The 23,280-nt window shown below is 34.2% G+C and overlaps 3 protein-coding genes across 5 annotated transcripts in view; 2 read left to right on the top strand and 1 right to left on the bottom strand.

Moving 5' to 3' along the window:
* LOC126770498 (prominin-like protein) overlaps positions 1 to 6,041 on the top strand; it is a 46,017-nt gene extending 39,976 nt beyond the window's left edge. For both annotated transcript variants that reach the window (XM_050489901.1, XM_050489902.1), the window contains 3 exons: positions 2,493 to 2,624; positions 3,020 to 3,100; positions 3,676 to 6,041. In XM_050489901.1, coding sequence (XP_050345858.1) covers positions 2,493 to 2,624; positions 3,020 to 3,100; positions 3,676 to 3,688 — 226 coding nt within the window. In that variant the 3' untranslated portion in view covers positions 3,689 to 6,041. The remainder of the gene's footprint in view (positions 1 to 2,492; positions 2,625 to 3,019; positions 3,101 to 3,675) is intronic.
* Positions 1 to 23,280, top strand: part of LOC126770530 (sodium-independent sulfate anion transporter-like) — a 292,448-nt gene that overhangs the window by 48,847 nt on the left and 220,321 nt on the right. The window lies entirely within an intron of this gene.
* Positions 6,648 to 23,280, bottom strand: part of LOC126770511 (sodium-independent sulfate anion transporter-like) — a 29,831-nt gene continuing 13,198 nt past the window's right edge. The window contains exons 2-13 of the mRNA XM_050489927.1: positions 18,981 to 19,157; positions 16,534 to 16,800; positions 14,410 to 14,537; positions 13,764 to 13,856; positions 11,344 to 11,533; positions 10,990 to 11,154; positions 10,648 to 10,835; positions 9,848 to 9,962; positions 8,341 to 8,486; positions 7,717 to 7,875; positions 7,300 to 7,487; positions 6,648 to 6,958 (exon numbers count right to left, since the gene is read on the bottom strand). Of these exons, the coding sequence (XP_050345884.1) occupies position 6,958; positions 7,300 to 7,487; positions 7,717 to 7,875; positions 8,341 to 8,486; positions 9,848 to 9,962; positions 10,648 to 10,835; positions 10,990 to 11,154; positions 11,344 to 11,533; positions 13,764 to 13,856; positions 14,410 to 14,537; positions 16,534 to 16,800; positions 18,981 to 19,157 (1,817 nt within the window). The 3' untranslated portion in view covers positions 6,648 to 6,957. The remainder of the gene's footprint in view (positions 6,959 to 7,299; positions 7,488 to 7,716; positions 7,876 to 8,340; positions 8,487 to 9,847; positions 9,963 to 10,647; positions 10,836 to 10,989; positions 11,155 to 11,343; positions 11,534 to 13,763; positions 13,857 to 14,409; positions 14,538 to 16,533; positions 16,801 to 18,980; positions 19,158 to 23,280) is intronic.

Below are 23,280 nucleotides of genomic sequence, written 5' to 3' on the forward strand. Positions count from 1 at the left end.
ATCGTCTTCCACTGTTCGCATTTGCTTGGATAATATATTATATTATTATTCTCGTAAAAATATATCGATACATAATAAACTATATCGATAATTTTGAATGTAAATAATAAAAAAAAAATAAGTTAAGCTAGTAATAATGCTTCGTATACTACATTATTCGTCCATTACTAACCTCACCGACCGCTTGCGCCTATGAATTAAAAATATAAATTTATTATAATCAATCCAGTTTTTTTACTAAAATATACAATATTGTAGAACGAAAACTTTTTAAACATGTCAATATCATATTTCACGATGCTTTTAAAATTTAAAAAAAAGAAACGCTTGTACAATCGATCGATCAAATTATTGATTGAATCCATATTTCATATCGTAGTTGTTACGAAAATTTATGAAATTTTTGAGAGATTTTGCATAGTTTTGATACGCGGTTTGTATGCATATTGTCGTTAGCTTGTTGACAGGGTCTCGAACGCTGAATTAGCGCAATACAGTAATTTAGTATTAAGTAAGAATAAATGTGAATATCAACGTAAAGTAATTAACGTGTTTGAAATGTATTAAATTAACGATAACACAAAAATATCCTTTAGTACGTAAATAAGCTTGACTGTTTAGAAATGTAATCAAAAGTTATTATGTGCAAACTATGCTAGGAGAAACTGAAATGTATACAGAAGTAAAATATTGACTGAATTCAATTATAAAATCGCTAACCCAATATCGCGTATGATGACGCTTTGTATACTAAATATCGTGCAGGGTTGCCAGATGTGTTAAAAAATATATGTAAAAAATAACCAGGGTACATTAATGTATAGCCATAGAGGTGTAGAATACAGACTAGGGGGTTACAAATAAAACACGATAAAGTAAAACTATTCAAACATACAATTTAATACACAATTCATTTATTAAATATTATATTTTTAAGTCTCATTTTAAATAATATTCATAGTTTTTTAATCTATAGAACGATTAATATATTAAATAATGTTCTTTTTTTATTTTTCAATCTGGCAACACTAAAAATTGGACCTATAACACCTAGTAACCCTGGCCATGAGTAAGAAACGGCTACCCAGGCTACGACATGGAACGAATATCATTGGTGTTTGACTCATACAGTTTTCTAGCATTCGTACGCAATTATTGGGTTGGCTGAATAATTAGAATATTATCGTAATATGTTATTATCATATCTCTCACAATAATGATCATAATCATAGTATAGATGTGTGCACTGCAGCGAATTGACTTAGAATTAACGCAGGGATTTGATAAAATTCAAATGTACTTATTTTTATTGTAAAATATCTTTCTCATTGTTTCTCATCCAAACGTAATATATAATAGTAATAAATAATATTGAATTGATGTCTATACTCATACTTATATGTTTTTCGTTTTGTTTTTGTACGTAAATAGAATAAGGTATATTGTACACAACTAGAAGCGGAATGTAGCGTGAGGAGGATTACTCATCTTGTCATCTGCGGTAACTAACAATCATTAATCATTTCATTTACAAACATTTATTACCAACAGTATTACTAATATTACACAAATTGGGCGTTTTCTTATATCTTTTTAACAAGCAAGTTAAGATGGCGTCGCGATTTCTTTACTTGTTATTAGAATTTTTTATAAAATATATATACATTTTAATTATATTATTTAATGTAAAATTAAAATTTTAATTAAAATATTTAATATCTTAACTTGCACGAATAAATGAAACGCTCCATGTGTGTACTAACTTGCATGTATTTTCATACACATTGAGGCCTACGATAAACGTCACGTGCATCAATTGATCAGTGATATTATTATAATTCGGCCTCGATTTGTTGTCTCCTTTCTTTCTAGTCTAAATAAAACTTTTACTTAGTTAGTTTGGCTTGTTCGTGTAATAAAGTCTGACTTACAGGCCTATGTGTGTTGAAAGTTTTGAATTTTAGCTCTCAGCTGGCTTGTCGTGTTTCCTTATAATAATCTTCGGTACTTTGTGGATGTTGCATGTTTTGCTGACGTACCCTTCGCTGTTCTGAATGAAAGCAGTATGCAGATGATTTATTTAATTAATCGCTTCGTTATTTCTTTTATATTATTCGATGTTTTAAAATTATTTCACGATTACTTACATATAATTTCATCTGAATTCTGTTTGTAATTTCTTTTTCCTTTAAGTTCACAACCCGAGCCGACGTCAAGGAACGATCCTTTCGGTAATTAATTTTCTATTATTTATATATGATAAATTATAGTAAGTATATCGATCAAAATAAAAATTTTAAGCCTTCAGATGCTTCAAATCGAAAGTCATTTTACATGAAAGATACAGTCAAAAAGATTATCATGATTTATTCAATATTAAGAATTCAGATACGTTGGTATAATATAATGTGAAGCATCGTAACGTCGGTTTCGGTTGTGACGCGGCGTGTCCTACGTCGTGCTGTAGCGCCGACGCGCGTGTTGTGTTGCAGCGCGTACGCCGCAGAGAAGCGAAGCGGGCGCACGCGCGCGCGCGAGAGCGAGACGGCCGGCGCGTCGCACGCCGCCCTGGCGCCGCCTCTCGACGCACACCACGCGCGCAGATATAATGATATGGCGCCAAAGTTAGTATGCACACGCACATGCACACGCACATACAAATAGAACGCGACGTAATGTCTGCTTCCTATATTTAACGAATCGTTATTATAATCAATAAACACTAATTCTAGAGGAACGTGACATATATGTATACGTCTTCAAAACTTTAGAAAAGTTTTTAGGAATTATTTTTAATTACCCTGTCGTAGACATTTCTACCATCCTTCAGCAAAACGCATCGATTCAAGAATACCAGACGTTAACAACCAAATAATATGTTTTATGGCAAAGCCTACCTAATTGGAAGATGGGTGTTATTAGTATGTTCATTTGCAACTTGCACTGCTAATGACACCCACCATTCATTATAATGTTTTGTTTAATCGCGACACTTCATTCATCCATACGGTGTGTGCAGGCACTGGGAAGAAGGCCCACCACGCTACCACGGACCCACTGAGTACGAGCGCCCTCCGCCATACTACTATCCCGGACCAAAGTGAGCTTCCTATCATTGCTTTTGCATGCATGAAACAATTTGCACATTTTCATAATAAATAATGATTACAGGCGAGAACATAATATATGTATAAGAAATAATTCAATAGCCATAAAGGGCTGCGTGTGATGACACGATCTTTCCCAAACTAGACAAGTAACAAATTGATTCTGACTTAGTTAGTTTAATTTTACTTTTTTATTTGATTCTTCTATTATTAAAAACTTACCTATTAAACTTATTATAGTAGAGATTGTACCTGATCTTATTTTTTATATTTGTAACCGTCTCGTTCTAATGGCAAGGATTAAGGAGTTGAAATCCCGATTCGGTTCAATAAAAAGTTATCGAGTTACTTGTCGAAAATTCTCAATTGTGTTAGAAAGCGCTGCCGTACATCGGATATGACGTATAATGGGTTCGACTTATCGAGCTCTCTCCATATGTATGCATGTTTTGCAGCTCACATCGGAATATTAAAGTACATTTTTCCTTGCAGATCATACATACATCTATATCGCAGTTCGCTAGACGTTCTTCATTCGTTTTAATAATAACGCATTACTATTTTTCAGTAATAGACAGTAAACTCGCGCTCACTGACCTCGACGATGACCTGCTGAAGTATTAAACCGTGCGACGCGACCGACAGTCGCATCGATACACACCGACACTATATTTCTATACATCGAGGGCCGTTTCAATGAAGATAATCAACATCCACGAAATTAATGTAGAACGAAAAAAAAAAATATGAAAAGGAAAAAAAAAAGTTATATTTTTCTAGACTAATTAAAGTTAAGTCTAAAAACGTATGTATCACTTGCATTTCTAGGCCCTCGTGTTCTATAAAGTATATTGTAACTTATAATGTAATATTGATAATTATATAGATGTACGGTGTTGGAGTTCGGTTCTCGATCACAGTAACTGCCATATTTGGACTGTTTCACGTTTTACTCCGTTAGCTGTTTTATATAATTTTATATACATGGTGTATTCTATCGAGCACGACTATCATGGCGATTATTAGTTTCAATAAGAGAAAGTGTGGCTGTTGCATTATAATCCGCATTTTTTTAGGTAAAAATTATAAAGATTTATGTGTATGATAGTCGTTTATTTTATCTCGATAGGATACGCTTGTTTCTGGCTCAATAATAATAATTATTATAGTGTTTTTCGACCAGAATATCGTTGGCTTTAAATGATTTCTGAATGCTTTATGTTCGTCGTAAGTCGCGGAGTCTCCGCACAAACATATGTCTGAATACGAGAGATTACGTTAGCTTCGATCACATATTTATATAATTAAATTCGTTTAGGGTTTATACACAAGTGTGATATAGAGATGAGAGGGCGCCTCCCTAGAGTGCGTGCTTAGTAAGTGGTGTGGTGGTGCACTGAGCGAGTACATTGAGGGTGCAGAATCGTTGTTAGTGAAATGTTGAAGTGACTCTCCGTTTGGACTTTATAATAAAGACCGATTTAATTCAGGAGAGTGGGACAAGGGTTTACTCGCTCGTTGTTAAAGCGAGATTTGAATGCATTTATTGTGAAACTAGTATTATGAAATTTACTCTTTACTATGTAGTCGGTAGTTGTAAGTAAATATGTAAGTAATTATAGGTAATATAAAAAAAACGCCGCGCCAAATGAAATACTCCGACGTTTAATACGATAGCTAACAATTATATAACATCTTATAGATTAGTAAATGTATTTAGGATAATGGAATGCGGCCGGTCGCAGCACGCCCCCCTCCCCCTACTAAAAGTCCGGCCGTAACGCGATCGTCGCACGACCTTCGATGCGTCAAGTTAGTGCTAGTCCCTGTGACACTAACGCCACGTTTTAGTTTAATTGTGATTATTCATCTAGTTGATGTTAGGTTTTAAATCGTTGACTGGCGACTTTGTTCAAGTTATGTGTCATATCGTATTATTTATAGCGGTTGTACGGTTCGTCTTCGTAATGCCAAATAACCGATTTTATCCGATCGCCTGCGAGGTGATCGATCGACTAATTAGTCAGCGACTATGTAATGAAATGTCCGCTGATATAGCAAGGTGTGGTAAATAACAATGAAACAGAAAACCGTACGAATTTATTTTCCAATAGAGACAACTTAAACTTGCCACCTTACTTGGTCTCAGTACAGGGATGATCTCAAAATAGAAATGACATTTAGCGATAAAACACAAATAATACAGTTTGAGAAAAAAATAAATAGGATTCTTGGATCAAAAATTGGATTTATTATAAAAAAAACTTATGTAATCTAGACCTTTATTATATTTCTAGTATATAAATCCTCTGTTCTGAGGAACCCTTAGCGAATTCTGTCTTCCTTATATCTCACGTGAAACTTCGGCTCATTTTTCGTAGAACACTCTATCGTTGGCAAATTTCGAATTTATCGACTCACAGTGCTCAATAACTATTCGTTCTGTTAAATGAAACTTGGTGCTAGCGAGGCATCCAAATAGTTTTATTAGTTGGAATTATTTAGGGGCCGTATTTTATTATTATTTTTCGTGTATAGCGAAATTGTGTAGCGTTAATTGGCAAGTATGACTTTTATTAATAGTTTTAAGTGCCGAGTTACGGGACGACATTTATTGTATAGGAATGTTTATCGTACAATGTAATGTTTATGAGGGTGATCTTGTAATGTGGCACACATGAGCGAACGTAACATTTTTCGATATTAATACACGAATTTAATTCATCACGATAATTATTGCTCGATGTGTGCGTACTATATATACGTAAGTTTATGTAAATGTACGTTTATGTAATTCCAAGTTTGAAGCGAATGATTTGTAATGAGGTGAAGTTTTGTACGGACGTATCACGGTCACACGTGGCTGTGCAATCCGCAGATCTGGACTTTATGGACTTATGAAGGATTATAAAATAAATATTTGATTATCTCCAATATGATTATTATTTAGTATATCCTTATTCCTTTACAGGTGCCAAAGTATTTGACGCTTATGATTACCGATTCGCTCCTTGGGCTTGAGCCGTGAAGTTACTTATTTATAACCTTTCTTAGTTAAAAGGTTATCAAACGAAAAAGGTTTTTTTTCCCCCGTACCACATTAAAATGTAGACGCGCCGAGTGTTGTTTAACAAAATTATTGTTACTAAAAATAAAAAATGCAGACAAATACAATTTCAAAATAAAAGTTGGCTAATGCCAATTATAATGCATCTTCTGCAGTATTTATTTGGTAACACGTAAAGTCTAATACGCCGTCCTTTTTTTTTATTCTTTACAGATTTTTTGAACTTCATTAATAGTTTTTCTTATTGTCCAAAAGATAAAGATGAATCAATTGTTTGGTACCCAGGGTTCGCCAGGCATGGGGGATTTGTAGGACCAGCCTTATTTTTCAATTAATTCAAAATAAATGCAGAGTAGAAATAAAAACACACTAATCTTTTCAGATAACACTTAGTCCTGCAAACGAATTTTATAGACAGGTCTATATTCATCATACACACCCACACATAGGTAAATAAAAGTAATTGCTTTTAATATTCTGAGAATATTTTATTTTTTCTCAACATTTTGTTAAATTCTAATACTGTTAAAAACACGCCCGCGATCATACACTTTATAATATATTACATATCTTAAGATAATATATAAATACACTGTATATTACTACTAAAGTATTGCCTCGCTTGGACACAGCGGGCCCAGACAAGTTATGGTAGTCTTAAAAACCAATGACATCCAATTCAATTATAATTATCTCGTTATAAAAATTTTGTTTTGACTATATGTTTACACTTCTACTCTTTGTGCTGTTTAGAGATCTCATATGATTACACCTCACGAACATTCTGAAACAATGATTAATAAATACTTGGTATTATAAACACAATACATCGAATGGAGTAATTAAAGCAACGAATGGATTTTAATCAATTAGTGTCTGATTCGATCAGCATCACTGAGTTTTGTAAGGCTTTGTTGATTGTGTTATCTGTCGGTATTCTGAGTAATACGCCTTATTTAAGACCAGTTTCTCTCTCAAAACAAATATATTTCATGCTATACCTACAAAATATTGTATTGATGGTTGCATAAAAACTATTGACAGCCTTGCCTTTTTCGTGAAGTGTTTTGAAACAGTAAATACATGGAATAAGCTTAATGTGATTAGGCCGAGTTCACCGCATACCAAGTGGCTCGCCTCGCAGCGCGATGCTGTGCCTCTAGGAGCAGTCGCTCAAGCTCAGCGCGACACGAGCAATGCACGAACTCGCGTGGCTTCACGCCGCGGAACACCTCCGCGATGGACGGCTTCACGTTATAGAATATGATTGTTTGCCCGCGAGCGTGGAAGTCCTCGATTAGAGATTTTATTCCCTGAAATAATATAATATGTAGTAAGAACGATATTGTTGATTATACTTTAAAAAATACACTGAATATTTGTTACATAAAACATTAATTGTATTGATATGTAACTTATTTCAAAAATTGGCTGCTGTATTCTCCGAGTAAACGGCATCGAAATCTTAGTATATAGATTTCAGCTTTTTTAGAAATCATAAATAGGTACTATTATAAAAAAAACCGCAAATATCGTGCGTACCTTGGCAGCGGTAAAATCAGCAGCTTGCACATGGTGCGCGTCCAACACGAGCGGCGCGTCGCCGGCCGCCTTGCGCAGCGCACGCCGAACGTACTCCGCCGCGGGGAAGGCCAGTGCGCGATCGATGGTCGCCACCGCGTAGCGCACGCCGCCCTCTGACTGGAACGTTACGACGAAAACACCTCATATCATGTACTCTCAACATCTTTAAGCATTAGCCAATGAAAGTCTCGTTTAAAATACTAAAATAATCAATTTGTCATAACTTATGTTAATTCGATTTTCAAATTTATAAGGACTAAGCCTATGAAAACTACGAATGTACATATTTAAATTTATTCCTAAGTTTCATTCATTGGTGCGGTAGGACTGAAATGGGGTAGAAATAAAAAAATATATAAAATCGAGCTCATTGGCGTACCATTTGCCGTTGCCATAAACATAAAAGTCTGAAATTAAGTCTGGAGAGGATTTACTAAAAATTCAATAAACGAAAGACATGGCAGTTTTCATACTAGCCATACTTAATGTTATTGTGTTTCGCCTATCATCATCTAGAATACTTCCAGTTACTAAAGCGAGTTTATTGAAAGTACGTGTAAATATACAATAGCGTTAACTAACAACGGCGGTGGTGACGCGCACGGCGGGACGTGCGGATGCGTAGAGTAGGAACAAAAGGTTAACTGCGATGCCCAGCACGATGCCCAGCTCCAGTCGCGTAACCAGACATGCTCCGAATGTCACCACCGCAGGTATTATATCCACCTCTGAAATATCACAATAATTATAATATAAAGATAGCAGAGAAACCAATGTTGACAATTAATTGAAATGTCATATATGGAAGTTACTGAGTAAAATATTCGTGTAGCCTGTTCCAACCGCGAGAGAAGTAAAGACAAATAATAAATGACTTCGACATTTAATTGACGCAATATTATTGGTCGATATTTATATTGGACGCAATATTGTTGATACGATATTCATTATAAACTTTGGAAGTAAAATTAAAGTGGATATAAGTAGGTAAGTGCAATAGTGCCGGGGTTAGGGGGTCTGTGTACCCCGAGAATCCCCTAGGATTTGGAGGCCTGCAGAGGCGGGCCAACCGTCGGGATCGCTCGCGCATACTACGGTGACGCCCCCCGCAAAGGCGGTGTGGGTACCGCTGGTATTTTAGTGGGTATTCCGGCGCATGCTCAGTGCCGACGAGTCCCACATACCCCCACTTCAAGTGGGGGAAACGCGTAAACGCGCTTTTCCAGCGAAAAAAAAAGAAAAAAAGGTAAGTGCAATAGTGTTGTATTATAAATAAAGATATTGTAGGAATATAGGAGGGTAGTAGTGGGAGGAAGTCTATTTAAAGGAGGGTGGACGGTAGACAGGTCTCTTTTTGCTATCGTGTGTTCGGTCGATTGGTGTCATACTGTGTTATTTTTGTAATCCATTGCGATTAAGTTTGTTAGTGTCGTGTTGCTAGGGTTAGTTTTGAATTAAATTAGGAGAATTGTTGTTACATAAATTCATTAGTAAAAATTGTCGAATAGTTTGTGATTTTGTAAAATTGATTAAATTTATTATCTAGTTTTCTGTAATTTTGTTTTAAAAAAAATCCCTTCTGATCTGGTTTTTAAGAATATATTAATCACGAACTGTTTGTAGTAAATAATATAGCGAATCTATAAAAAATCGCTTGGAATATATATATGTCGCAGAATCAAAGATGGGATGCCATAATTTAAGTACGTACGCCGTATAAGCGGTTCTAGGAAACGTCAAGTAGTACGCTTGAATAAGGTCGATACAGGAATTCAGAGTGCCCACTTGACAGTTAATAAATAAGTTGTTAATGATTTGACATCGGACTTGAGGTTAGCTTTCTTGTATCGAACTTGCTGCGTTTCCAACCACTTTAATCGGAGTGGTTAATTGTTATTTTGTGATTATCGATTGTAAGCGAACAAATAAACAACAGTTGTACGAGACTGAACTTTAACTTTGCGCCTCAACCTGTCTGATAACGGCTCCGACAACGAATTACCCCACGTGATCAATACCACCCCGTTATATATGTAAGTTTTGATCGTCTTTACTCCTTCTTCGATTGGAATTAGGTATAGTTACTCACTCTTAGTTCGCCATATCGGCTTAAAAACATGTAATTCCATCATGAAAACGACAGCTGCTATGATCACCGCCGCTAGCGAAGCCTTTGGAATGTAGTAGAAGTATGGTGTGAAATACTGTGAATACGAAAAAATATGATTGAATATTGTAACATTAATAATAGATACCTAACTAATCAACTAAAATCTATCACATTAATATTATAAATTCAAAAGTTTTGTGTTTTCGTAAAAACATAAATGATTTTTGTCGAAATTGTGACATACTGTCAGTAGCAAGAAGAAGCTTAAACTAGTTACGATTGTTACCTGACTACACAAGGTTAAAAATTCCTTTTTTGGACAATTTAAACCCTCTTACAACAGGATCCTAGAAAAAGTTAAAAATTATTCGATTGCAAAATTTTTAAAAAAAGTTTAGAAACGTTTTTATGTAAATGGATATTATAAAAATGACTTCTTAGATGATAACACATCTTGGGAATTTAGTAAGACGATCGCTTTCAGGCCGATTCAAATATGAATAATTGCACCGCAAATACAAAAAAAAAAAGAAATATCCCGCCGAGTTCCCCATGTTTGAGGTGTTTCTTTCCGAACTGGCGGTAGACTTTATGACCATCACTAAGTATCATGCTCCTATATTAAATAAAGATTTTTGAATTTTCCCTCTTATCCCACGACATAACGAAATCACTGGTCTGATCCCTATGAAATTTGACATAGAGGTAGCCTGGGACCTAAACCGCTAAGATGTATTGTATGGATAATTGGTTAATTAAACAAAGTGAATCCGGTATACCTGTAGTGCTAGCAGAACAAGAGCACCGGTGTATAAGCCGCCGGCGGGCGAGGCAACACCGGACGCGTGGTTGACGGCGCCTCGCGACAGTGCACCTGACACCGGCATGGACTCCACCAACGACGACGCGATGTTGCATACGCCCAACGCCACCATCTCTTGCGTCGCGTCCACGTACTTGCCCTCCGCTACACACACACTCGTCAAGTTATACAAAGTCATATTGAACCAGAACTAGCTGAGCAAGAACTGTATGAGTTCATCAAAATGGAAAATTATTGGACAAGTTTTGCAAGTCATTCAAATTTACAACTTAAAGTCTCCTAAAATATTTATACTTACAGAACACTTTTGCGAGTGCGATGTTCTCTAGAATTGAGAGCAATGGCACTACAAAAATGGCGGAGCCGAGTGTGGACGCCATTTCAGTGAAAGAGTATGTGTGGTTCCCCACCGTGGCAGAGAAGGGTGGAGGAGATATCTGGGGCAGGCCAGCCTTCACCTCTCCTACAAGTTTTACAAAAAATCTTTCTTAACAGTTAGGCTAACAAAGGTATGGATCAAAAGTCCCCTCTGGGACATCAGATCTTACAATTTGTGGTTATACTGGTTCATCTTTTTTCCTGTTTTTTGTTATGAAGAAACAAACTTAAAAAAATGGTACTATGAATATTCGATAGTGACAATTGTACTGACCGGTCAGCACGAAAGGCTGCTGGTTCTGCGTGTCGAAGTAATACGCGAGGGCGGCGCACACGAGCACCACGAGGATGTTGCGAGTAGTGGAGAGGAACCACAGCGCCTGCGCGAGCGCCGCCTTCAGCCGCGACACCTTGCCCTCGCTGTCTGACATATCTTTTGCTCCGATCTTTATGTCTTTAACTTTCTGTAAAACATATTTTAAATTTTGATTTAACAATGGAAGATTATTTAGATGTTCAAGTGGAAGAAAACATCTAAACTTTAATTGGAAATCAAACCGTTTCAAAGGTCAGTCACTGAGTCATCACGTAAGATTTAGTTGTGTGTAAGGCAAGGAAAGAAACCATCGTTAGAGGTCTAGAGGTCTGGAAGAATGTGTCAGTAGTGGGACACGTATAGACTGTTACTGTTAAATATTTTTGATATATTCTTAAAATAGAGTCTGCGTAGTTCTTAAGTATAAATATATATAAATATATATTTATATATATATTTTATTGAAAAATTAAAAATATGATTATAAATATCATGAAATAATATGTTTATAAGAATCCAATTACGCGGAGTATACGGCGGGTCAAATAAAATTACTTTTTCATTACATCTGTTTAAAAAAAAGTTAATTAGAGTTCGATAACATTCAGTACAGCTTTTCGACACGGTAACGATTTTGCCACGGCATTCATTGTCGTTAAATTCATATTGCAGCATTATTCATAGCGTACGTAAAATTTACATATATTTATTATAATAGCTAAGGTAGGTAGGAAATTTTTGGTATTCAATTGTTAGGAAATTATAATACTGACAAACACTTTATTGTCGTTTAAAATGACGTCAATATTCAGTTTAATTAATGTAAACAATTCGCTTAGACCATTCTGCTAATAATCTTATTTATTTTATTTGAAATACGTAGGCGGACCGATAAATGGGAAACCTGAAGGTTACCACTGCCAGATTTTAGGGCACTGTAAGGAATATGAACCATCTCTTACCTTGCCAATGCGCCACCAATTTTGGAAACTAAGATTATATGACCTTTATGCCTGTAGTTACACTGACTTACTCGCCCTTCAAACCGGAGTAAAACAATACTAGGTATTGCTGTTTGGCGGTAGAATAGTAAAAAATCTCAACTAGCTGTCAATTTTTAATTATAATACAGTTGACCCGTGTTAATCCGACCTCTGACAAACGATCTATAGCCCGACAAATTCGCCCACCCGACACCGCGGTTATCGGATTACCGCGGGTTAATTGTATTGTATTATTAGTATCTACATTATAAACATAACACCAATAACTGTATTTATTACAAAAAAAGTACATCTAAATAACAAGAGCGAGGCCATATTAAGCGGCTTGTATTATATAAGCAATAATAAATTTATAGAGATTTGCTATACTTCTTATTGTTTGTAATATAATTTTTCGATACAAACTTAGTTAAATTATAGTCACAATGGACGTTATAACATCAGACGGCCAATTTGATGAGACCGTATTTTTTATTCATAGCAAGTAATTAAAAAATGAAACTCGATTTATTACAGAAGAACAATAAAAAATATATTATTAAGGTATTTAGGAATAACATGGTAAATAGTGGTTTACCCGTAACAGGATGTAGTCAAGTTAATGTTCGTGTTTATCTCTTGATAGACGTTTGTTACAGTCCAGAGTGCATAACAATGGCGGTAATCATTACGTGTGATACAGCGATATAAAACAGTTTAGGTAAATTCATAGTGACATCTGTGTTATTTGTCAATTCTGATGACTTGATGATATACTTGTGATCGTGATACAAGACAAGACTTCTAATGTGAATAATTTGCCTAGGAAATATATAGAAACGTCAAATTATAGTTTTTTTTTTTTTTTGCTTTTAACTTCGCCCGACTGTCGTAAATGTGAAAAGCTATGAGTGTAGTTTTTAAACCAATTAAACCGGTATAGTACTTACTATATACTTTAATATTGTTTAATAAACCTCTTTATATAAGCATTCTCCAATCTCCACAGGCGTGATATTCTACCGCAAAACAGCAATACTTGATATTGTTGTGTTCCGGTTTGAAGGGTGAGTGAGCCAGTGTAATTACAGGCACAAGGGACATAAAATCTTAGTTCCCAAGGTTGGTGGCGCATTGGATATGTAAGCGATGGTTGACATTTCTTACAATGCTAATGTCTAAGAGCGTTGGTGACCACTTACCATCAGGTGGCCCATATGCTCGTCCGCCTTCCTATTCTATAAAAAAAAAAAAAAAAAGGCGTCTTGTCTGCGCTTATTGTGTACCTGTGTACCTAGTTTTCATTTCCAAATAGTATAATCCCAGTATGTATGTAGTTTGTGATATTATGAAAAACTTATATTGTGATTGATTAGTAAAAAATTATATCCTTACTCTTAGAAGCAATAACACCACAATGCAAGAAACGCCCAGCACGGTGTCCCACAGTCTGGTTTCGCCTATATGCTCGTACATACCGGTCCATACCTAAACATACATACAAGGTATAACTACGTCATATTTATCTTACAAAATTGCAGCTGATGATGCAAAAAGCGACCAATCATCGTTCAGATTATAGCCAAATAAGATAATCTGATTTTGATCATCGTTTCAGAACCATAAGATAAATTTCGCAGTAAATTATTTGACGAAGGTCGATAGAAAGTCTTTATATCAACAAAAAGTATTAAATTAACAGACGCTTGTAAAAAATGATGATTACATTTAGCAAAAAGTAATAGCAGACAAACTGGATCAACAGAGATTGTTTGTAAAAACCTTATTAGTTCTATGGTAGCGAAGAAATTAAGAGTCAACATTGAATTATTTTAAGGCTTAGACATTTAAAATAGTTAACATTAGAAAAAATGTGTGTAACTATATTTTTTTCAATAATATTTTTGTCCTTATTACTTTTCCATACCGGTTTTAATAAAAAAATATTAAAAATAAAGGGTTCACAATTAATTGTGTTTGCGTAAAAGATGCGTCGTTGCACGGATATTGCTGATTATATGTATAATATTTTAATATATACCTGTAAGAATTTTCCACCAGGAAAGCTGAGCCCCAGGATATCTTTGACTTGAGTTGTGGCAATGATGATTGCAGCGGCTGAGGTGAACCCCACAGACACTGGTCCACTGATGAAGTCGATCAGAAATCCTAAATAGCAGCACCATTGTTAAGCAATTTGTTTAAACTTGGAATAAGAGAAGTGATTAATATCATGAACTATGTTTGTATATTTGTGAGCCGTGTAACATATCTTTATACGTATGTAATTTTCATTTGGAACAACTTTATTTCTTTTAAAAATCTCAAGATTGTGGATGTCATATCAATAAATGGATGCAATATATTATTAATCTGTAGTTCATTTTATATCATCAATTTTGAATCGTGGGATATCTAAGTATTTTTAAATTCGATCATACATATTTTAAGAATAAATTCATTATCATCTGTTCTGGTCTGTGTGATACGTATGTGAGTATAATGTTGCTGATAATAATAATATCATCTTAAAGAAATTTTGGAATAATTGAACGGAATTTGAAGCGTAGAATCATACTTCTAGACTAACGTACACAAATAGACTGCAATTAAAACATAATAATGAACTCACGTGACGTAGATAATGCGGTTTCTATATACGAGCACAGGCAGTAATTCGTCACGTCCGCTATCGCTACAAGGTTTAAGAAGTACTTCTTCGATGGCAAATTTTATTGGTACCTTTTGAAGACCGGACCATACTAGTATCGACTGACTTTAAGTAATACTTGGGTAGACAAGTAAGTAAATTGGTACGAAATGTTAATGTAATGTAGGTATCAAAGTTATAATTTTTATTTAATTATCTTTGCTTATATCTAATCACATATCTTAGGAGCTATCTCTTGGAAACCATACTAAAATAAACATTAGCTTGATTGGCTACATAATATTTACGCCAATTATCGTTTTCTATATATGCTAATTAAATAGCTTATTTCATCTCATCATAATACATTTTAAAAGATTATCTAAGAGTGTGTCGCTGAAATTATTCAATTTTGATACAGGATTAACGATGGTAAATATTCATACATAAAAAATAAGAAAATTAAAAAAAAAAACATGATTATTCTTAAAACACAACCGAACAAAAAATTTGTTTGCGAAAGTTTGTTTGACAAAAAGATGTAACTTCAAAACGAGTCAGCGTTTGCCGTGTGTGATTAATCTACCTACGTAAAAGAAAAACATTGAATATTTCAAACATTGCGTTGATTGCAAAATGACGTTATAAAAATATTTTGCAATGATCGGCTCGCGCGCAAGTATTTTCTTTAGAGAAACGTGAAGAAACTATAATATTATTTATTACGTCAAGCGACCATTTTTTTATCGTGAAATGACGCGTATAAATAATATCATAGAGTTACAGTGAATTGTTAGCCATTTCAATTCAGAAAATAAAATTATATAAACTTAAAAAGTGATCAAAAATAGAATTAAAAAGTTATATAGTTTAGTTGGATTAGCATTTTTATAATTTTTCATATGATAAGCTAATTATTATTAGTCATTAGATCTTAAACTTGATTGGGAGGAGAGGAAGAAAGGAAGGAAGCGCCGACCGTGACCTCAGAGTATTCAAATGAGACAAAACAAAGCGAACGCTGTTATCGCTTGTCGACGCCCGACACCCCACGAACCATTGTCGACAAACAATGTGTTTGTTCTCATAAATACCTGTTTTGATACACACTACACGACATGAAAGATGTACATACAATCTTCATTTCGATTTCACAATAATTGTTCCTATGGACTTTGTAATATTAGCATTGATTTTGTATTATCCTAGTGATGTCACTATTGTTGATAGAATATGCTTTATTATACTAAAATTTTAAAAGTAAAATACTGTTATAAAAATAAAATTAATGATATAAACAAGCGGTTTTATCGCTAACAGAGCGGTCTCTTCCTGACAATCTTTGAGTTTACTTTAGATCGATAAAGCGCTTGGTAAGTCCGTTCTTATAAAAAATGGATAAAGGTAAATGCTTTTCAATTAATTGATATAAAATTACTGTATCGCTTGATTTCTATAAATGTCTCTGATTATCAATCAATCGTTTGATATGTTTATAATTAGGTTATCACTTACCTAGTTGAAGTATACCCATGATAAGTTCAACGCAACCCGACAAAAACGCCAGCAGCACCGCGAACTCTGGACCAAGACCGTGTAGATTTTCTCTCGTCAAGATGGCGGCGATGGCCGTTGGGCCAATGGCTGAATCCTTCACGGAGCCAAACACAGTGTACACGAAGCAAGCCATGAACGAGGAGTACAGCCCGTACTGAGGAGGCAGACCGGCCACTCCCGCGTACGCTATTGCTTGCGGGATCACTGTCAGCCCAACTGTCAATCCTGTAATAAAAAACAATAATAGTAGTACAAACATAATAATTGACTTGGGGTTTGAACCCAGAACCTTGGAACCTGCGGCCTCATCTAGCCACTAGACCAGCAAAGCATTCATATTTAATTTAACTGAACAAATAACAAAAATGTCCTTATTCAAAGAATCACTCGTAACAATTAAATTCTTCAAATTTAATTTGCAAAATATTAAAGGGAAAGAACTTATAGGTTTTGATTGAACATTTTTCAAACGGAGAAAAGCTTACTAACTAATAACAAATAGTCTAGTATCATTTTTCCGCTACTGAAATAAGTCGTGATTGTTTAAATTAAACATGAAGTATTTTTCAAACAAATGTTCTATTTTGTTATCGAAGATATTTGTTTTTCAAAAAATAACATTGATAATATTGGTAGTATTGGTAATATTTTGGGCTTTGTGCAAGTCCGTATGTGAGGTATCCACTCATCATATATACCACCCCCGGACAGCAAGAATAATTAGTATTGTTGTGTTCCGGTTTGAAGGGTGAATGAGTCAGTGTAAGCTGCACGAGGTACATAACATCTTAGTTACCAATGTTGTTTGCGCTTAGGTGCTGGATGGTTAAAATTTCTAATAGTGTCAATGTCTACGGACGATGGTGACCACTTAATAAAAATGTTCAATGCCTAGAGCTTGTTTTTAGGGTAATATGATCATCTAAATATATTAAGGCTTATTATATGTAACTTTATTTGTTAGGTATATTAAAATTTGTAAGCAGTTAAAATATTCTCTTTTCGAGCATTTAAAATCAATTAAATTTAATTGCTGAGATAATAAGAAACTGTTTAGCACAATGAAAATGAATTATAAAATTTAATTGAGTTAGATAACTATTATTATACTAGTGAAATCTTGGACCTAGATCTAGGTCGGAGCTTGCAAAATAACACTACAGCGCCCGCAGTCACACAATTGAAAATGTCTCTAATTTAACGCTTCACCGGCTCATAGACGTTAGGTATAAATAATGCTCAAACAATTATATAGTTTAAATAAACCTCTATAATGTTTTAAGTCAAGATATTAATATGCAATTTTAGAAATTCTATTAATTTAAAATTTTATTTTGTTGCTCTATACGTAGTTGCTTTAAAGGTCGTTTACCTGTAAATTTTATGCTAAAGCCTAATCTTCACTCTTATACTTCAATGCGGATTGGCGAAAATTCATGTAGCAGTTTTAATAAACACAAATTAAGAACACCAAAATTCAGTCGTTCTTGCTCAGGTCTGGATGTAACCTTCGATTAAGATTGACATGTACTAAACAACTATGCTATTTCGGCTCAACTAGTTAACTTCGATTTAACTCTATATACATGCAATTTCGTTAATAGTGTACTTAAATGTAGACCTGTTTGAGTTAGTCAAGTGTCAATTTGTCTACCGCCTATGCACCTATTTCGATATAAGCAACAAGTGAGTGGAATTATAGACCCAAGATCGATACACACAAAGTAAAGCATGACCATATAATATAATTTTAAATCATACAAAGGAAAAAAATTGCGAACGGAGGTAGCTACCATCACGTGATATATTTTGCATTTGAAAATGCTGATTTCAAGTCAAGATAATTAAGTTTTTGAACGTAGCGAAGTTATAATCGATAGAATGTACGTATTATTATAAATAATTATTGGGAAGCATAAATAATCATTAGGAAGCTGCAGACAACATTTTAAATGCATAAATGCAAGATAGGGGGATTTAACGTATGACGTCACTTCAATCAACAGCAAAAAAACTTTAAATTCCAACTATGTTAAATCTTTTGTGAATCCACAGTAGAGTTAACAGATAAAGGCGTGCGCCGGAGCGTGTCGTGCATGCGCTCGCGCACCTGCCCTCCAGAAAAGGGCAGTGCCTTCTGGTTTTATCGAGTAAAATATTTCAATCAAATCATACACCGGAAATTTTTTATGCGTTTCCTTGTCGCAAGTAATATATTGATTATATATAATAATAATAATATTAAAATATTTAATTTTATTTAAAATCTTTCGTATTGCTATTTAAATAAGTTAATAATAAAAAAGTAATAAGTTGTTATCGCAAAAATGTGGGAAAAACACGTAAATGCGTTCTTCCAGCGAGGTAAAAAAAAACTCCTGTTTGTGCTTACTCGCTTAACATACCTGCAATAATATCCGCTAAACCGCTTCTGAGAGAATAGTGAGGCAACCAGGCAAGAATGGGTATCCTGCGAAGAAGAGTTTTCTTCGAACAACAGGCTCGGAGGCGCCGGATAGCATCGCTTTTCCACGTGCTCTTCTTGGGTGTGGGTGAATAATGCGGATATGCTCCATTGCCAACTGTAAATACAATTTTTTTTACTGTTAATAGTTAAAGGGTGACCACGAATCTTATGTGATTCACAGGACAGGGAACGGGTGAAATATGGAATTTAGGTATAGTTGATTATTTTAAAATAACTAGAGATATTATTATTTTATTGGCACTACATAACAATATACATAATAAACAAAGAACTAGTATTTGCATTAATTTGGCATTGCTATCATTTTACCAAACACAATAACACACACATATATACACAATGATATCATTTTACCAAAGGATTGCAAGCCGAAGGACAAAGCTGATGTATTAAGCCACACTAATGTTAAGAATTGTTTGATATTAAAATAACTCGCTTATTATAAATTCATGAACTATTTGACAATAAATTGTATTAACAAAGGTCTTGTTTCCTGAATGAGGTGGCCCAGTTCAAATATTATTGAACTAACTTCAATTAAGTGGCAATATTTGATGTCTAACGGAACAGCTGTTAAATTAAACAGTTTTATTGAAAAATTAACGCTAATCATCTTAATATTTTCAAAAAAACATCGTAATATTCTCAAAAAAAAATATGTATATAACTATGAGATTTGATATAGACATTTTTTATATATTACAATATTTGTTGCTATGCACGAGAAACTTCGAGTTTTTATGAAAAAGTGATACGTATTACATTCCGATAGTTTCTACTATTGATATATCGTTGTAGGTCAAAGTAAATTCAAGGTCCGACGATGTCGATAATTTATGAGAGTAACTTGTGGCGTGAACTTGAACCCAGTGAACCAGCTGGCTACAATCACGTGAAACCTGCGCATGCGCCGGCTAACAATACACCTTATACGTATGTAGGCCACATTACTTGAAATCTACGTAAGCACAAAGTTGTTACTTAGAGTTTATTGAGCCTGATATGTAATGAAGCTTGAATAAAATGAGACAATTTAATGATGGCTTCATTTTATATACTTATATATTTTATGTACATAGGTTTATTGCCTGTGCACCTGGTGTCATACGTGGTTAACAGACCTCTAAATCCGACCCTGGTGGTGCTAACCGAGTGACTATGGTTAAGATTAGCATTCTATTCCACGCCATAATTTTATTCTATGACAAAATTTTATTTAATCCCTCTAGCTGTTCGAGAATGACAGCACATAAACCTACAAATCTCGTATAAACGCTGCCAACTTCTGGACTCCTAGAAGTAACACTTAAAAGTCCCGGACTTTTAACCTAATATATCTGGATCTGTAGATCATACAGATATAATTAATAAGAATACGAAAAGCGTTCGACTGCAAAGTATTAAATAGACTATTAGATTGTATCTGTCTCTCTGTCTCTGTCTTTATTCGAGACATATTTACGTGTAATTATTAAGCTAACGTGTCAATTGTTCACGGTTAGTTGAAGAACCATATGTTTTGAATGTTTACGTATGTGTGACGTGTGTGTGAATGCGTTTATAAACAATTAATTGTAAACCTTGGGTAAAAAGCAATATATAAACAGTTAATTTTGAGTATTGATTAATTGAACTTCAACTGTATCGTTTGATCCCGCTATCTAGGGTTAATATTTATTCAGCCCTACCACCCTTTAAACTTTTTTTTAATAAATCATAAAATTAATAGGTGGTAGGGCTTTGTGTAAACTCATGTTCCAGTTATCTATAACTACAACATCTTAGTTCTCAAGGTTAGTAGCACATTGGCGATGTAAGCGTTGGTTAACATTTCTTACAATGCCAATGTCTATAGACGTTGGTGACCACTTAGCATCAGGTAACCCATTTGCACGTCCGCCTACCTATAATATAAAAAAATAAAAAGGAGGAACCAATAGACATATTTCATGCATCTTAAAATATAAGGCAATTGCAATTTTCTATTTTATTTTATAATCATTTATTTACAACAACACTTTAATGTGATTTAAATTAATGTCAATTTAATGTAACGTTACAATAAACTTAATTGTTTTTTTTTAATATAGGAATAACATCAATTTCAACGTCGATATAAGTTTTCAGTTTCAACAGATTAGCTTGATAAGTGGGTGTATATTTTATCTGTTGAACTGTACGTCAAACGTTTCCCTCCAAAACGAAAGAAATACAAATATGTATAGTATTAGACGGAGAAACGTGAACAAAATCGAATACGCGTTGAAGACTAAGGAGATAGGTTTTCATGTCATCTGGTGAAAGCCGCATACCAACTACACTATGTCACACATACAGTCACTAGCCTTTTCATTAACATGCTAAATCTAGAAAATCGTGGCTTGAAGTGAATGCAAAACTCAATATCTGGTTATGGCCAGTGTAGAAGATATTGTCTCTCAAGAATTCAATAACTCCCTATTGTATGAGTGTTCGTAAAGTTTATTTGTCTATCTGAATGCAATAATACATAACAAAAGCAAATGTTTTTAAAACTTTATTGTTTTTCTATTATTGAATTCTAAAACTTGGTATTAAATAAACATCATTCAAACCCCAGTGATTAAAGTCATGGACTTTTAATTATTATATTTTAAAAAGCCGTGATGGATCTGTGGGTAGAATATGTTGATCTAAATTCGATAGCCGAAGGTTTCGAGTTGATATCCGGTAAAGTGGTAAACTTCCAATTACGTAGGAATACGTAGCGGGAAAATATTGTATGTCTCGGATACTAATACATATTAAGAATATAAATATAAATAATATCCACTAAGCCACAAGTTATCTTTACGACGAGATCAGATCTTTACAACAGCTTTTGGGTCATTTACGCTCTTAAATGTTAAATACTATATTTGAAATATAATTAACAAAAATATATTTTAGAAATATCCATATATTTTTTTGCCCCTGGAAAATGTATTTATGCATACGTAGGGTACGTATGGAACCTGGCTGAATGCCGTCTTTAAGGGACGCCACAGGACCACTTCCGCATGCTACGGACGGTATCAAGTAATTATAAGATACATTTGATCATAAAACTTGTAATACATGATTAAGGAATGATATCGTATTTGAAATATTTGTCGATCTGACTTATAAATTGTAATAAGATATAATAACTGTTTCATATGTATTGCAATCAAATTCTGAGAAATGTACGCGGAAAAACATACTAATTTTATTCACAATGCATAGTTGACATTTAGGTAACGTTATAGTATAGTAAGCAACTATTATTTTTACTAGAGTTATTACAAGACAATTCTAATCATAATAATAGGATCTGATATATGGATATGGTCTAATAAATTTGGCAGACAAGGTTACAGATTTTGAAAATAACATAGATAACTGTCGGTGGTGGGTTAAACATCATGTATTGCTGTTTTGAGGTCATCAGATATTCTACCGCAAAACAGCAATACTTGATATTGTTGTGTTCCGGTTTGAAGGGTGAGTGAGCCAGTGTAATTACAGGCACAAGGGACATAAAATCTTAGTTCCCAAGGTTGGTGGCGCATTGGCTATAAGCGATGGTTGACATTTCTTACAATGTCTAAGGGCGTTTGGTGACCACTTACCATCAGGTGGCCCATATGCTCGTCCACCTTCCTAATCTATAAAAAATAAAAAAAAAATAAACGCAAAAAACGTCCCCCTGGCTATCATAGGGCCGTGAATTTTACAGCATTCAATTGGGAAAGAAATATTGTTTAGGGTAGATTTTATCGCCATTATGACTGTCAAAATAATTGTTGATTTTGCTGAGAACTTTTAGAAATAATACAAAATAAAAATTTTTGTTCCAGTGTCTATAAGTTCCTTATAAATTTTACACATTATATACTATTATTACATTATATCTAACGTGACTTTCAAGGCCCCTTTACATCACTTGACGCTTAAGGACGTATTTGTTATTGATTTCAATTGGTGAAATTTGTTATGTAAGTTATCTTTTACGGCGTCTTGTATAAACAAATTTAATACATCTTACTTTTAAGTCTCTACAATAATTGTATATTATTGTATTTTGAATTATATTAATTGTATTTAATTATCCGTGTAACTTGATTCGACTCGGTAGAATCTACATTCCAAACCGGTGGTAACTTTTAATTTAATCTTGTAAAATGACGATTCAAAAGTGTTTGCAAGAGCCTCCTTGA

Source organism: Nymphalis io, chromosome 9 (assembly GCF_905147045.1).
Source record: "Nymphalis io chromosome 9, ilAglIoxx1.1, whole genome shotgun sequence".
Taxonomy (NCBI): domain Eukaryota; kingdom Metazoa; phylum Arthropoda; class Insecta; order Lepidoptera; family Nymphalidae; genus Nymphalis; species Nymphalis io.